The sequence below is a fragment of the Trachurus trachurus genome (genome assembly GCF_905171665.1).
Source record: "Trachurus trachurus genome assembly, chromosome: 23".
NCBI lineage: Eukaryota > Metazoa > Chordata > Actinopteri > Carangiformes > Carangidae > Trachurus > Trachurus trachurus.
Window position 1 is genome coordinate 24,627,810 of NC_139912.1, and position 17,490 is coordinate 24,645,299.

A 17,490-nucleotide genomic window follows, 5' to 3' on the forward strand; every position below is an offset into this window, starting at 1 on the left:
ATTCCGTATTTCATTTGCAGTGAATAGAGGGGTTCAATACATGGCATATTAATAAGCCGCCTTTATTTTAAATATAGAAATCTCCGTTAATAAGCATTAATATCACAAATAATAAATGGCGAATAGGATTATTTTTGTACCCTGTGGTGAGCTTCCTGCCAGGTTTGAGGACCTGTGTGCGTACTCTTTTCTTTCTGTGGGTTGTACTGCCATCTTGTGGTCATGTCTGGTAACAGTTCTCAGTGAAGGATGTATCTTCATAACATAAGCTTTCTCAGAACCAGGGCCAGCTGATGTAGGCCACTGTTTTAGTCGCTGCAGTCACGATATCCTAAAACACAAAGAAACTTCATAGCAACATTGTCATTGATCAAATTGTCATTTAATAATCTGTAACTGTTTTTCTGTGCCTCAGTCTTAAAATTGAAACAATGTATATATGAATAAATGTTTGTTTTTTATGTATAATCATACAAGACCAAAACATACAGTAATGCAAACAGCAAACTATGATTTACATACAAATCTTTGATTGATTTATTTATTTATTGATTGATTGATTGATTAAGCTTGTCCCCCTGTCCTTGTTCAGTGTACAGCAGCGGTTGGCACAAAAAACACACCAGTTAGAGCACATAAAGTCATAATAGAAATACATCATGTAATTAGTTTTCTGGTTTACTCAAATACATTTAGTGTTTAAACTTGTTCATGTGTATGTTAAATTCAAGAAGTCACATGAAATATAAAAGCTTAAAAGATTGAGGCAAATAAATAGCAGACACACTGAACCTATATGTAAAATAGCTAATTATTAGAGGCATGTGTGTATTTGTCTCATGTTTTACGATGTTTTTAACTTTTTCTTCCCTTTTTCATGAGGTATCCATGTTATGTTCCAGTTTTTCTCAATTGTTTAGACACATTTTCTGAAAGCATACTCTCAGAACTCTACACACAAATCCAAAAACACACACACACAATGGGCAAAACCCCTAACTTCTCCTGCAAAATGAAACTTTACATTCAAAACAATGTTATTTATTCTCAAAATGCTATTTTAGTCCATCACACAAACCATCATATGACTAGACATTTATAAGAACCAGTTGAACACTGATGTGCTCAGTGTAAAACACTATGATGAATGGAAAACACTTCTTCTCCATTCATCATAATGACTTAGCCCCCCCCCCCCTCCTTTTTTACAAGATAAATACAGATAAATGTGTTGTAAAATTTTAGAATATTGTTTTTATACTCAGAACACTCAAATGAGGTGGTCAGAGGTGGTCGTGTGACGATGCAGCCGTGCTGGTGTGACCACAAAAAAGAAAGAAAGAAAAAAAAAAAGAGTCGGTCGGGACTCGGGGTCAGCTGGTTTACGGCCGGACAATTTTGAAAGACTGAACACATCATTTTGATGGGGTGAGACTGTAACATGCAGCTCACCTAGTAGAGCAGCACTCTTTGTAGTCAAAGACTTTGTTCTAGTCTAGGTTTGAATCCTTCCATCAACATACATGGAAGGCGGCAGGTGGTAAAGCGGGTCGTCCAATGATCAGAGGGTTGGCGGTTCGAATCCCGCTCTGTCCCGGTTGCTGCCGTAGTGTCCTTGGGCAAGACACCTTACCCACCTTGCTCCTGATGGGTCGTGGTTCGCGCCGTGCATGGCAGCTTCCGCCATCAGTGTGTGAATGGGTGAATGTGATGTACTGTAAAGCGCTTTGGGTATCGTTCAGGTAGAAAAGCGCTATATAAATACAGACCATTTATAGTCCATCACTGCCTGTTTCCCTTTTATGCTAAAGCTCTGATTGCTAATTGTAAAACTGTGTGACAGGTGTTTACCCATGTGATGAGTCAGTGTGCATAGTAGGGAAACTAACTTTTTTTCTTCATGCAAATTGTGCCAAACGCAGAGAATTGTGTGTAGTGTTTTGGAACTGCAATTTGAGTGTAAAGCAGGAATCGTGCTTGTAGTTTAGCAGACTTGGTTCAGGGGGTTGGTGCATGAGTTAGATGTTGAGGTCATTGTGTCACAAATACCAGTAATTGTGTGTAAACAATTGAGAAAAACTGTAATGTCCCCCTGTCAGGGTGCAGTTCTGTCTTTGACAACTAGCTGGTATTATCAGCTTTTACCCCAGGGGGGGGCGCCATTTGGCTCATTTAAACTGCAAACTGGGTAATCCCATAAGTGCTTGTTATGACAATAAAATTGGTCAAATTCTTTAAATAAGATATAATAGCTACTTTGGTTAGTTGCCACACATTTGTTTTACCAATCCTGTTTGGTGTTAAAATGTTTTGTCTGCCCCTGAACACCTTGTTAAGACACTGAGAGAGACACAACTAAGGGTAAATATACTTTATTTTTCAAAGCATGTTTACAGTATTTGAAACGTCACCTCTTACCCCAGACAACTATTCACTTTAATGCAACTTTTAGAAAAAAAATCCTTTTATGTACATTCATTCACATTATTTCAGAACAAGCAAAGATATTGTTACATTTGTTTACTGTACATATAAACATATGCTACAGTGGCCAGAGAAATTTAAAGATACACTTCTTCTTTTTTTACAATGTTACATACAAACAAACATTTAGGAAATGTAGTGCTGGTTCATGTTAATCAGAACTGAGATGAGCATTGATATACAGTGAAAATCTCTTTCAGATGGATTAGGAGACAAAGCCTATAGGAAACATTTCAGCGGTATGATTTCTACATTTTCATTCCAGACAGTCGAATTAAACCGACTGTATTATAATGCAAGTGTATGTTGTGGGTAAACGCGGTGTGACAGTGTACTGCATGGACACCAAAACACAACTTTAACCAGTTATGTAATCAGAACAGCCATCAGGTAGAGGATTTTCTTGCTAAGTCTTTTTGGGGCTCCTCAATTTCCTCATCATTATTCACCAGCAACAGCAAATTAAAGACAGAAGAGAAGTAACAGGCTAAACTTCAAAACTGTGAAGTACAAAATAGGAGCTTCCACAGGCACACAGGCAAACAGGAGTCTACACGTGATCCGACAATCCAGCATTGTCTGTCAAGTCTCTTCACAGAGCTAACCAGCAAAGGACACCTGGGTAAATATGTGATCAGCAAATGTATTTGAGTAAACCAGAAAACTTGTTTCGCTGCAGCTTACATGTTCATGTTTAACCTGCTCAGGAAGTTGGAAATTAAACGTTTTTTTTGGCAATGCCATTCATAAATTCTTATTTGAATAAAACATATTTGCCCAAGTGTCATGTGTTACTGCACCAGCAAACATCCACACAGTTTCCAAAGACCCCAACCTTGACATTTCCATTTAAATAAGTATAAAAATGGTCATTTTTATGAAGTCTATATAAAGTAAGAAGTCATTCTAATACTTTGTGCGCTACGTGGAAAATGTGTGCATTATGTACAAGCAAAAAAACAGATGTCAGCACTTTGGTGTAGGCTTGTTAAAGTAACCAGGAGATAATGAATAAAGGGCCCCCTAAAGCTTCTGAAAGCAGTAACATTTAACATGTAGGTCAAAGGTGAATGTCAAGAATGACGACTGACAGCAGCCGTTGTCTTTTCTCTCCAACAGATGGAGCTATTGTTCCTCAGGTCCCACTAACAGCCGACTTTCAAAACTTTAATCACAGTTTTACTTAACCCATTAGAGGTAACTGACTTCACTTTCTTTTCTTTCATTGTTCTCAAACTTCAACTTTTCTACTGACCTTCGTTTCAACATTGGCTCAGCAATCTGACAGTCAAGCAAAGGCCACGTCACACTATCAACAACACATTTTGTGAATGAAAACTGGTCTACAAGTAGATAAAACGATCAGTCCTTGAGTCACCAGGGCTGATTAGTAGTGTTTCGTAATATTTAAAGATCATTCCCAAACATTCCCTGAAAAAGGAGCAGGCTATATCATGGTTTGGTCTTGTCAAGTACAGCATGGCTTACAGTCGGTGCCACAGTGGATCAAAGTCCTTAACACTACTGACGCATCATGTGACCTACAACCAAATGTCCTGTCTTGCATTATGAACATGGAATGTTCAACTTACAGTGAGATGCATTCATGTCCCCAGTTATGAATCAGACAAAAACCCAAGTATCAAAACAAACCTGAAAACTAATTTACAGTGAAATCTCTCTCAAGTCAAGTGGCTGTTCAGTGACACACAACTATTTCACTTGAGGGAACAGGGTAAATGTAAACACAAGATGCTCTCCTACAACTTGATGTTTCTATTTTTAGTCTAGAAAGCCAAAACACAAACCCTCACCAAACTACACACCAGTGACTACATGGCTGTTTTTGGTGCACCACCCACGCCCAGCACGCTGCGGAAAATAAGGGTGAAATCGAGAGTCACAAGACAGGCCTTAATGTTTTTTTTTCCTTTTTTGTGGTGTGGCTCATATCACATGGTATTAGGGTTGAGCACTGGCCTTTTCACTTGGCATTTGTTTCATTTCTTGGTTTTTTTTTAAATCATGGATGGTTTGCGAACAAAGCAGGCTTTGTAATGTATGTTGTAATCAATTTGGTCGTTGGCTGCGCTGGCTCTGAAGGATTCCACCCATCTGTGTATAACAAAGGTGTCTCCAGGCAATCACATTAGTGCTCGGGACAACCTGTCCGTCGCGTTGGTGGTTTCTATGTGTTGTTTGTCAATGAGGTGACAGTCCACCTGATCTGACCATGAGAAAAGCTGCTTACAGATACGTATGCCGATATCCTGTTACTGATATTATAAGAAGCCACGTGAACTTCACATTATAGCAGGTCTCAAGTCAATCCTTCGTACGCACCCGCACTACAAATTGGAGCTGACCCCCCGGTTACAAAAAGGCGTGACTGCAGATGATGGTTATGACTGGGTGGTCCGTTCAATCTCTAGAGATAAGGACAGTAGAGAGGGGACCTGTAGGCACTCAACAGGACAGACTCTCAGTCTGGCTCTTTCCTACACAGACCTCTAGAGGGCGCTCGGCTGTCAGCATGTGAGGTGCAGAGCGGAGTGGTGGAGGAGGAGGAAGAGCGGGAGGAAGAGCGAACGAGAGGGTGGGGACTTTTATTCTGGTAAGTTCAGCGCAGTCACCTCTGGTTTCATCTTGAAGTACTGGTTGAAGCGCAGGACTGCGTATCTGAGAGGAGAGACATGGACAGAGGAGCAGCGTCAGCAATGAGATAAAAATGCATGCGATGGATATCGGTGCAAATATATCAGACAGCAGAGATGACACAAATAACACTAATCTGGATGCTTCACATTTTGTTCTTAAACATATGATTAAATATCTGTGGGGCAGCAGAATAAAATAGCTCTTAGTAAAAGTGTTGTAGCTGGTTTATTTCAAGATGGCAACCTACCCCAAGAAGTCAAAGTCGATGGTGGAGAAGTTGGCCTGAATCAGAGCCCAGAGACCCCAGATGAAATGAGACGCCTAGACACAGAGAGAGCAACAGGCAGACAGGATTAAAATGGACTAGAAGTAAAGGCAAGGTTTCTAATTACCCAACAAACCTCACACACACATGTACTGAGCTTTCAGAAGACCTATAGCAACTACAACAAATGGCCGACACAGAAAACAATTTGCCCCACCGACTTGCCCATCCTCCACGCTGCCCTCTTTTCCTCTTGACAGTCAACAAGGCCGAGCGCGGCTCAGAGGAGAGTTTCAGACCGCCACACTTACACTGGCCGCATCAGTGAGCATGTCACAAATATCTTTATCTGGTATTCAGAGCAGGTAGCAGCACTGGCTGTAGCCCACATCACTCAGGTCTGTGTTTACCCACATCAGCCTGTAATACGTGTTTACTGGCCCAACACCTGCAGGAGCAGGGGATGGAAAAAATCAGCTGACAGGAAGCCCCCGGCCTCTTACTCTGTAAGGGTTTCATTTTAACTTCTCTGTTATTTACAAGGGCACAGCGCAGTAGCTAGAAAGAGTAGGAGGACAGCATACAGTAATACTAATTCTTGCCCACATGGAATTTGTCAAGATGAATCAGAAGCTGCTATCTGCCAATCAGAGACCATCAGCAACTTTTTTTATATACAGAATCGAGACTAGACCATGAAGATAGTCTGTACTGGTCTTTTAGTTTAGTTTTTTTCTGCTTTGATGTTCTTCATTTAAACTTATTTCACCATTTATTTAACCTTCACCCTGTAAGTTGTATATTCATCTGATCTGCAGGTCATGGTGGGGACCATATATAAGCCCTCCACGGGTTTCCAACCTCTCCTGCACATTGTTTTTATATAATCCATTCTCTATAGAGTGATTTTGTACCAAATGTAAACACTTTTTTTTCTGTATTTTAGGTGCAATAAACTAATTAAATTAAAGATTAACCAGATGCAGATATGCACAAATGCTTACCAGGGCAAAGCGGTTGACTTGGACGTACAGAATCTCCACCTCTGTGTCGGTCACTTCACTGCCCTGGCCTTTGTGCTCCTTATACGCTTCCAAGTAGGAGCGGAGCCACTGCAGCTGAAAGGCCCGCCCTGGATAGTAACTATAATCCACCTCATTCAGGCCTGGAACAAACAAACACACAAGTTAGAAAAGACTCATGTGTGAATGTATTTTACATATGCATTTTCATGTAAATCTGGACATACACCTACCAGCAAACTCATTGAAATGGTTCCCAATGTCGTAGGCTTGGTAATTGTACCCAGCATATTCGTAGTCAATGAACTTTACGGTGCCTGGAAAGAGAAGGGGATTTGTTCAGACGGAGACACAGGAGGCAGGTGAAATGATTATGTTGTGTTTTCCCTTTGATAACTCAGAATGTCAAGGCCTTTCATTTCATACTGTTACTTTCTCCCTGGCTGTCTGGACTGGCTGGCTAGTTGCCAATTTTAGAGCGAGAAGAAAGAGTTTGCATTTTGAGGGGAAGAAGACAGAAGACGACTTACAGTAAGCACAGAGAAAAAAACAAGATAAGGGAATTAAAGAGAGACACTTTTAGACTGGAGGTATTCTGAAAATAACTGCTGACCAACACTTCCTACTAAAATGACAAGCTGCTTATTTAAATATATCACAGCTGACTAACACTGGCACATTTACTGTTATGCTAACTGTGATGTGTGTTGTCCTTGTAAAAACATTTAGGATAAAAGCTCCTGTTGGGTTTCATATCGTGAGCCTCCCTGTTTATCTTGGTCGTCAGAGTAGAAGTACTGGTGAATGAGTTATCAGCCCATTTCCAAGAAATCACAAAACAGGCAGCCGGGATACATTAGCAGAGATGAAAAAGTGCAAAGCCTGATGCAAGATGTGGAACACATACAAAAGTCTAGGGGGGCAAAGCAGTGCAGCTGCGTTTTCAGTGTTTGTTTTGGATACATGCAACAGAATAAAAGGAAAAAAAAGGTCAGTTATTTTTGAAGAGATGGAAAAAAAGAGTCAAATGAAAAGAAAGCAGAGAGACAAAGGAAGGAAAGGTCCTAACATACAAGTAGACACTCAAGTGGATGTCAGAAAAATGCAGTGAGTACAGGAACACACTCTTCCATTACTTGCAGCGAACAACGTACCCCATGCACAGACTGGGAACTAAATGGGGCTATGCGCTTTGATAAAGTTTGTAAAATAAAACACAAAAGCGTTTTTTTTAGTACCAATGAAATATGGCTATCTGGAGATTACAGCCGATCATAAATTTAAACCTGTGGTAAGAGAAGAATGCGTTGCTGTCTGGTTGCATTTGTAGGTCAGTGAAAATATGAGGTGACTGCACTGATAGGAAACACAGAGGGAAGCATTCAGTCATGAAGTGGCTGACCTCAAAATACAAACCCTTACTTTCACAAGCCCAGTTGTAACAGTCAATATTAACAAAACAAAAAAAAACCTTGAAGAACAATTATATCTACGGTAATGAAATGTCTCGGCTCTTTAATCTTTTTTTGTTGTTGTTTGTTTGATTTGGCCTTAGCTCATTTCTTTGCCCTAACATATGGAACATATGTCTTTTGCGGTGTTGCTGGACTATAAAAAAGACACTTTGAGGTGGGTTACCAGCCGGCGTGTAGGTCCTAGCGGGACACAACTGAACACCTCCGGGCAGTGGCTATAGCCCCCTGTGCAGCAGATGAAAAGGTTGGGGCAAACACATCTTTCACACATGCTCACTCTCTCACTGACACATTTGTCTTTTATCCATTCTTGCTCGCACGCATAGTGTCGAAACATCAGGCCCTGCAGCCAAACTTCCATTCTTTTTCCTCCCCACCCGATCACCCCCCTTTCCCCAATACATGCAACCTCACTTCCCCTTCTCACAACACTCCCCTCCAATACTCCCTTCCCATTGGTCTGTGGTGAACCCAATAGCGTGACACCTCTGCTGCTTTTGCAAATGACAGAATTTTTGAAGAGGGCTTCCTGTTGGCTGCTGAACTGCAGTGTCTGTCTCTTGTGTGCAGATTTTTTTTCCCCTTTGCAAACATTTGAGTAAAGTGAGAGGGGCAGGGGAGCTAAGGCTGAGAAACAACCTGAGAGAAGATAAGCAATACAGCACTTAGTGAAAGTATCTCTTTTTGTTTAACCCTTAACTGAATGTTTTAAAGAGAGCAGCGAAAGCAAATGAGCGTCCACCACTTTTATTTATGGTTTTATCAATACAGGAAGTGGTGGTTTCACTGCTACAGTGCTTGGCAGACAAGTGGTTTCAACTCAGCAACTGCAGCTGAAGAGAAGTGACAGGAAGCAGCGTGGTAGATGTTTGTTTTGTGTTTTTCTTTTTTTCATGCCTAGTCTGTTTTTCAATCAAACACAAGGCTGTAAGTGCAAGGTAAGACAGGGATTACTAGAATGAGGGTTCAGACAGCTTGAGTGGGCCCAGTCAGAACTGTGGTAATTATAGCTTGAAGCTGAAGTCCCGCAACTCTATTGTAGTGTTGATTCTATTGTGTTTGTCATTTGTAGGCATGGCCTAGTTGTGTTTGCAATGTTAAGACATGTGATTACACTGAAGGTACTGGGATAAGGGGAAATTCCAGGTCCTAATCAATAGTACTTCCAAACTCTGGTCCTTTGTACCAAACATGATTCTGCTAACATGCATGAATTTTGTGCAGCCTTACATGTCTATACAAGTGACCCCCCAATACACCTACAGTACAGAAAACTAATTAACAATGTTTAGAAGCATTTAAGGCGTTATCCCAATCGTTGGGATGCTGGATTTCTTTCCTTGCAGAACCAGTCAACACCTGTTTGATGTGCAGAACCACCTATTCAAATGAGATTCTGCAGGTGTGCACATCAATTCCTCCACACTGTGTGGTTATGCAAAGAGATTTCCCTGCATACTTCTGAAAAAAATAAAAATAAAAATAAAAAAGCAGAGAAATCTCTCCAATTTTTTTTTCAGCTTTGAGGGATAAAGCCAATGAGATTCTGTATTATTGCTGTTCTCAACAAATCCCATGAAAAGAACCAAAACCAACCATGTGTTAATCTGTTTCTCTGTACTTTCCAACTTCCCCATACTGTCTCCAGTTACCAGGCCCAAACCTGTTCATTCTTTTTCAAATAACCCTTTTCTCAAATTTTCAAAAAAGGTGGTCATAGATGTAGTCCCTCAGACTTGTTTCCTACAACAGCTGAATAATGTAGTTGTTAGCAGTATTTAGAGTATTATTGTAGAAGTAAAAATTCTGTAGAAACTCAAAATGATACATTTTGTGTTGACAATGTAATCAAATGCAACAGTGTTGCTGACTGGTGTTTTTGACAATACGTAGTATGTAAACCCCTTTGAATAACCTGGTTTCTGTATTGTTTAGATGTGACCTGATCTTCATCTAAGTCACAAGTATAGACAAACACGGTGTGCTAACACAAACATCACATCAGAAATGATCATCTTTTGTGTCTTTATTGTACATAGTGATTAAATATTCATGGTGCGGGTGAAAAAGTAAGTGAGCTCTTGTGTTCAATAGGTGTTAAACCTCCTTTTGCACCATTAACCTTACGGAGGAGCTTCTGGAATCAGACTTGTGAAACAATCAGGAAGTATATTGGACCTTTTTTCTACAAAACTGATTTGGCTCAGCCACATTCTTAGGAGTTCTTGTGTGAGCAGCTGGTTTAAGGCCTGAGCTCTGACTGGACCACTCCTATATGTGGATTCTCTTTGTTTGAGGTCATGTAGGAGATTTACTTTGGCAATTAGTCTTCGGGGTTTCTTTGGTCCTTGTCCTATTACATCACCTAACTTGTATTGAGCTTCAGCAGCTGGACAGCCACCCTCCTATTATCCTCCTGAATTCATTTTCCCCTCGAGCTCTCAAAGCCAAGAGGCAGCAAAGCTGAAAATCAAGACGCTCCCTCCACCCTACTTCATCTCTGGGATGATGTTTTCATGTTTGTATACGGTCTCCTTTTGACGTCATACATAACGCTGTTCTTCCCCTAATAATTCAACTGTGGTATCACAAGACATAACACCCAGTCGTGTTATGGAGCCTAAGCTGCTCTTTTTCAAACTTCAGAGGTCCAGAGATGAGTTTTTTGGAGAGCAGCAGCTATCTCTGTGGTGTCCCTGGTAAAACACCATGGTACATGAAACCATGCAACAAGATTTGTTTACAGTAGACTTGTGAACAGAGATGTTCACCAGCTCCAATGCTTCCTTGAAGCCTTTAGTCTAACCCCCACTCCAATGGAGAGTAGCCACAGAAGTGAATGATCTCCATTTAGAGAGTTTGTCTGTGAACTAATGAGTCTTTGAGAGGCATCCGTAACCATTTCCAGCTTTATGCAAACCAATTATTGTTCTTCTGAGATCTTTGATGTGAGGAATGTTTCACATCTGCAGATAAAGTCAAAACGTTTGAGTGTTTCTTAATAAATCAAAGCAGCTCTAACCCACACCACCAGTCTGGTTTCATTGCCTAGACTCCAGGTTTGAGATCTCTCTACTTATTATAGTTGGTATCGACCCAAAGGGTCCAAACATTTTACACTTTGCACTGTGAATGTGTGAATTATGGAATAACAATACAGTTAAAGCACAGTGTTTATAGGCGTAATGTGGAAGAGAGACAGATTTATACAGAAATGAGGATTGTTCCAAAAGGGTTTAATTACCACTGTAGTGCTAAATAAACACGAATTGTTAGTTGGAAAATGTGTTGGTTTTGATTTGTTCGTTGGATTTTCTTGACACTTAGGAAAATACAGATTATCATTGGACATACTGAATCCTATCACTTATATGGTCTGCCCAGTGAAGAATATGGTGCTTTGATGTGGGAATTGCAGAGTGAGGAGCAGTGACGGAAAGTAGCTTTATTCTTTAGGCATTTGGCTGGCGCTCACAGTAAATAAAGCAAGTGCAAATGGAAAAAAAAACAGTCGTGTAATAATCAGTGTGGTAAGTAGCCTAGCAATAAGAGGTCAGAGGGAACTGGTGGCCGAGCAGCACCGGAGGGTGATAAATGGGTACGTGACTCCTACTGCTGCCATGAACTCATCCCGATTAGCCTGAGCAGTGGGCAGACTACTTGAGGGCCCTCAGAGCCGCCTGTGCGTGAGGTTTGTCTCTCTCCATTGCCTCCCCAGGGCAGGGCGGCGCAGGGCAGCCACACCCTCAGCTGTCATTCCTGGGGGAAAAAGGCTAGACACAAGGAGCTGTGAGAAGGGCCCCGCCCCTCGTCGCAAACCCGACGAGGGGGCTGACAGCTCTGAAACCCTCCCTTTAACACCCCCCCGCCCCACCTCCCGCATACATAAAATGCCCCGTACTATCATCATCACCCCTTTGTTTATTCTTTCTCACCCGTTTACTCCACCATTCGCCTGCTACAAAGACAATGCTTAGAACAGTTGTGGCTGGTACACGCTCTCTGGCCGCTGTAATCAAAGTCACTCAGTGCAGAAAGGCAGCTACGTTTGCCCGAGGACATGTCGCTTGACATTCATACAATCAAAACAGCAATAATGCTAAAGCACCAAACATGTGCCGTCAATGTGGAATGATGTAATGGCATTGTTTGTTGAAGCTTGATAACAGTGGTTTTTCCTTTTAAGTTTTCAGCACAGAATTAGAACGACAGATCAGACTTCATTTAGGAATAAGAATGATATCCAAATTAGAAGAGGCTTCACTGTGCATCTATCAATAAATGACACAATGGCCAGGATTAGAGGTACAATAACTCAAATCTCTAATAAATGTGTGTTTTAACACATTTTTGCCTTCACAAAAAAGAAGACTTTGGGAAGATATATTGTAACTGAACCACATGTTGTGCCTTATTTTGAACAGGAATTCCCCCAAGGACAATAGTCAAGCATCTAAACAACTGGATTGTCTCGTCTGACCGTTCTAGTTCTGCAGCCCAGTGCAAACACTGACAATGAGTGAAGCATGTGACTAGGGTTGTGAGGAAGTGCAGGTAATACCATCCTACCTGAGCGTAGGGACCAATGCCGATCACACTACAACACAAAGCAGTCATACAAAAATGCCTATGATTATACTTGTGTGGTTTATACTCACCCTCCACCTGGTTGTAGATGATATTTTTGCAGAGGAGGTCGTTGTGGCAGAGAACTACAGGGGAGCCGAGCACTGACAAGCTCTGCTGAAGCCACAGCAGCTCTTCCCGGAGGCACCGTGGGCTGGGCACCTCCATGCTCAACCTGGAGGGGTCAGAGAGTCAAAGACGGTTTGAGAAGAGCTAGGTGCTCTGGGTGTCAAAATAGGGAAGTAGAGTTAAAAATAGAAGCAAGGGTGAAGATGGAAACTGAGATTAAGGCAAACAAAAAGAAGAAAATGAGCCATGTGTATAGTAGAAAAAGTTATTCATACAGCCAGCTCTACAACTCTGCATAGTTTGCATTGTGGTCCTGGCCCGACTTAACTATAGTAGCATGCACAACATACAGTATCGTAATAAAATGTCTTTCAAATAAGCAAACAGCCTTTTCCTGGTTGCACAGTTTAGTTATATATGCCTTACAATTCACTGTATCAGACAATTACAGTTAACATCATTTGTAGGACCTGGTCAGGAGAAAAGTGGATAAACGCGGTGCGACATAAAGTGGGAAGAACATCATTCAGCCTAACTTTTTGTTTTTGACTTCAACACACATGAGCCCTGAGATACTAATAGTGTCATAGTCTTTATCAGCATTCCTCTTACAGTGTTAATATTTGTGTGGCCTCAATGGTAATAAAACAACTTCTAGAAGTCAAATGTTTGTATTGGATTCATTTTGAGCGTCAAAATAGACAAAGGCAGTTGTTATTGCCAAAGCTAATTTCAAACAATATCCAAAGCCTGTGAGTGCTCTTGAAGAAGTCAGAGTCAGTTTACCTGTGATGCAGCACACCTGATTGATTGATTGATTGATTGATTGATTGATTGATTGATTGATTGATTGATTGATTGATTGATTGATTAAATCTGTAACCAACATATTTGTTTGACTATATTGAGGTATATAATAGCAGTATTAGCTAATACAAGCTTAATATAGACAGCTTTAAGTTTAAGAAATTAGGGTGACTGCGTTGACTAAAAGTAAGATTTACAACCACCTCCCTTCCTTCTCTTTCATCACTCACATCTTAGAGAGAACATTCTGTACACTAAGGTGTTATCTGTCAGGAATGGTAGAGCTGTAAAGTGAAGTCATACCTGCTGAGACTATGAAATACATTCCAACAAGGTCCTCACGTCATGTGAGACGTGGAGATCTGTTAATGAATACCCTTGTGTGGTGCAGTTGCACCTTGTGGTTGGTTGGAATATTTGTAAGTCAGTGATAAGAGAGGTTGGGAGTCATAGTACCACGTGGAGATGACTGAGTGTGAGGAAAATACAGGAGGTGAGGCCATGTGTCCCCCACTGAGTGTAGTAACACATCAGTTAGAAACTATTATGGCTTTTTGACGAGACTGTAGAAGGTCTTAAAAAAAAAAAAATCTTAAGACATGCAAGTTCTTATGACAGTTCACACTATTGTTCTTTGTGATTTTTTTTTTAAAGTCTAGATGCTGTTATGGCATTCAGTTGAAATTCCTTGCATTAAACTTGTAGTTGAGTCACACTGAAAAAGTGACACATTTCACTTCTAGACTCTGGAAGCGAAGCTGGATCAGGCTTTAGGTTTAACGGCATCAGTTTAATGGAAGAAAAACCATGTCTGATGGCTTAGCCGATTGCGGTATCTGTGAAATACAACAGGGTCTCACCTGGTGTTCTGTTCAGGGTCCTCAAAGTACTTGGGGATCAGAGCAAAGTACTTGCCCATCTTTAGCCAGAGGTCAGACTGGGGCACCCAGCCATTGTGGGCATGGATGGCATGGTACTTGGCCAGCTGCCTGGCAATGAGCCTGGAAGGTAGAAGAGAGAAAATGGTTGGAATTTGAATTAGAGCACTAAGCAGCAATACACAACCAGGATCCAACTTGCAATTAAGCCATGAAGGGCTTTTCAAATACAGGGTCAGACACAAATCTGTTTAAAAAATGTGGATAATTATGTTTTAATTTAACCTGCTTTGTCTGTTCAAAATAATTACAAATTTCTAATTATAAGAAAAAATAAGACTTCATTTTAAGTTTTACACTTTTGGATAACATCTTGGCCTCTGTAATAACCACTACAGAGCAGCCATTGAAAGATTTTTCTCAGTTCTACTCAGTTTGACTCTTTATTTCAAACTGGAAAAAACAGCAGTGCAACTGTGTAAAGTGTGCGTGGGAGGAAGAGAAATAGAGAAGAAAAAAAGAGATGAAGCTTTGGCCCTTTAAGTCTTAGCCACCAAATATGTAAATAATTTCAGCTCTGAACAGGAAAGAGGTAGGTGAATTTAAGTGCGAGTGTGTGCCTGTCAATCATTCCCCAGGACAGTGAGAGGTGCTAGCCACAAATTCCATATGTCACATGCCTTCCTAAAAACCCTCCCTGAGCGTTTTAGTTACATAACAAAGCCAATTTACCTAAAAACAGGTTGACTGCGAATGTGTTCAGGCTCCAGGGCAGTTCCTTGTAGAAATTCATAACACAGGCCATTGTTGAAGGTGCAGTAGAGGCGTGGGGCACAGCGGTGTGCGTGGAGCACTCTGAAACTTTTCACCTCATTTTCTCGGTCGACCAACAGTTCTGTTTTGTTTCCGTAAATACGGACCAGAACCACATCCTGCATGACTGTACCCACATAGCAGCCCAGAAGCTTATTGGTTATTCCATCTGTGAAAAACTGTGAGAAGAAAATAAAGAAAGAGTGAAAACAGGTTAATCAGGGGGAAAATAAACCATACTTTGTCCTGTGCTTCTTGATGCCTAATGTTTAATGACAGTGGGAACATCCTCCACATGATGCTATTTAAACACTGTCTGAACACCTACATTATTCTGAGTATTACATAAGAACTGAGGGTTAGTCAGGATCCTGCAAAGAACACAAGGGAGAGAAGGAATTAATGTCGCCAAACACTGAACTGTCTCTGTTGTGGAGCTGGGAACATTTTTTGTGGGAGAGAGGTTGGGTGGGCGGCTGCCAACATACCAGCCCTAATTGTTCACTCTAGAAGGGATTGACTGAGAACGGCAGGATTGTGGGGAATTTTATTTTGCAGAAGGAAGCAATGACTGGCATTTGCTGAGTTCCCACTTTGCTCTCATTGATGAATATAGGCAAGGGTGGCGGAGCATGTGATCAGCTCTGGTCCTTGCTGTGTTTACCAAGCAGAGCCACACCCCCTTGATCTGTTATTGTAAAGAGTGAAACTCACTTTCAGTGCCTCCAACCAAGCTTCAATGTAAGCCTGCATATCTAGGATAATATTAGGTAACTCTACAAATAATGATCCCTTCCTTTTTTATTTCATTATAAAAAGTAGACCTGATTGACTTTGGCAGATCAAACATCAGAGTATTGGGATAGTTTCAAGTAATTTGTGCAAAAAGTGAAAGCAAACTGTGTTTTATCATGCTCTATTTGCCCTCTAGAGTTTTTTTTTCTTCTTGCCCCAGTAGTAGACAAGAATAGACAAGAGATTCATACCATGATATAGGCCTAGCCTGTGCTTAACACCTCCTGCTAGTTTCATACATACCAGGAACTGGGTCATCAGGGCGCTGTATGATTAGAATTTAGAGCTACGATGACAAGTACCACCTCTGCTGTGTGTGAATACCCACCTCCAGGCCAAGTCTCACAGAGTTCGTGCCCGCCCGGATTACATAAGACTGAAGTAACTTAACTACAACGTTGTCGAAGTGAAACGCAGGGCGAGCAGGCTCGACTGCGCCAAAAGCGGCGAGAGAGACTCCCCCTGTTTGATCCCGACCTGAGCTGACGCAGATGCTATTTCCAAAAGGCAAAACATTAACCCTAGCTGGGAAAGATTACCGCAGCATCTCCTCCCGTGCTGTATGTAACACAGCGAGAAAACCACCTACCGTCTATTTGAGGATGCCATTAGCAGTTTTATAGTGACATTAACGGAGAGTATCGGCTGTTTAATGGTGTCATTACGCCGGGCTAGTTTCAGCTTTAGTTTCGAGCTAACTTTACCGTGTTTGAATGGGAACACCTTGCTAGCTAAACTTAGCTTTGCACTACAGAGATATTAGCATGCATACACGAATAAATGCAGAGGTATGTCATACCGAGCAAGCTAACAGTGACATCTACAAAATGATTAATAAATGAATAAATAAACGGCACCTTTATTTTGACCTCAGATGGTTTCCAGCTCGGTCTCAGCGTCTTGATCAGTTTCAGTGCACCGGGTCTGTAGTCAGCCTCGTCAACTGTCACGTCTATTTTGGGCACAGCTGGAGCCTCGTCCGGTACATGAATGTAATTGGCCATTGTTTAGTCTTTATTTCTCGAAAACGTCGTGAATGCTGACAACTGCAGTGCTGTACGCAACGGTAAAGAGAAATGCGCAATGTATGAAAATGTGCGTCTTACTGCGGCTATATATTCCTGAAGTGGTCGACGACGTGCGGCAACGCCTCTCTAAAAGTCCCACCCACCTGAAAAAAAACGTTCACCCGTTGCATGCTGGTAGTCGAATGACTCACGAGAGGCGCGTGTTCGTGTTGTCAGCGTTCACCGCCGGCGGAGCTTAATCACTAACATGTATTTGTGAGTGAACTATTTTGTAAAATGTATGTTGATGTAATATTTAGCGGCAACAACAAAAACAACGCATAAGTTTATAACATTTTCGCGTTCAATTATATGTTCTAACTCCTCATCAGCGTTTTGAACCTGCGGTCCGTGGTGACTACATGCACGCGCTCCCCTAACGCAGACGTAGCTCACTATTCCGCAGGCGTCACGTCCGTAACCTACTTGAATGAAATGAGCTTTGTGTCAAGTCTGAGCGTTTAAATGTCAGTGCTGTGAAGGCCAGTAGTCCAACGCGGGAGAGGGTCAATCCACTTTAAATCGTGATAA

The 17,490-nt window shown here is 41.4% G+C and overlaps 1 protein-coding gene across 1 annotated transcript; it reads right to left on the reverse strand.

Annotated features, from left to right (window-relative positions):
* Positions 1 to 2,573: 2,573 nt before the first annotated feature.
* Positions 2,574 to 17,038, reverse strand: etnk1 (ethanolamine kinase 1). Its single transcript, XM_084000005.1, has 8 exons — positions 16,750 to 17,038; positions 15,017 to 15,276; positions 14,267 to 14,407; positions 12,563 to 12,705; positions 6,663 to 6,746; positions 6,412 to 6,572; positions 5,390 to 5,463; positions 2,574 to 5,163 (listed from the first exon to the last, which is right to left on the reverse strand). Exons 1-8 carry the CDS (start codon positions 16,894 to 16,896, stop codon positions 5,091 to 5,093), a joined length of 1,083 nt encoding a protein of 360 aa, XP_083856131.1. The 5' UTR covers positions 16,897 to 17,038; the 3' UTR covers positions 2,574 to 5,090.
* Positions 17,039 to 17,490: the final 452 nt, after the last annotated feature.

Excerpts from the sequence above, each read along its gene's own strand:
- etnk1 (XM_084000005.1), bottom strand. The coding sequence starts at position 16,896 with ATGGCCAATTACATTCATGTACCGGACGAGGCTCCAGCTGTGCCCAAA. Across the intron at positions 12,706-14,266 it reads GACCCTGAACAGAACACCAG|GTTGAGCATGGAGGTGCCCA; the intron begins GTGAGACCCTGT and ends TGACCCCTCCAG. Across the intron at positions 6,747-12,562 it reads CATCTACAACCAGGTGGAGG|GCACCGTAAAGTTCATTGAC; the intron begins GTGAGTATAAAC and ends TTCTCTTTCCAG.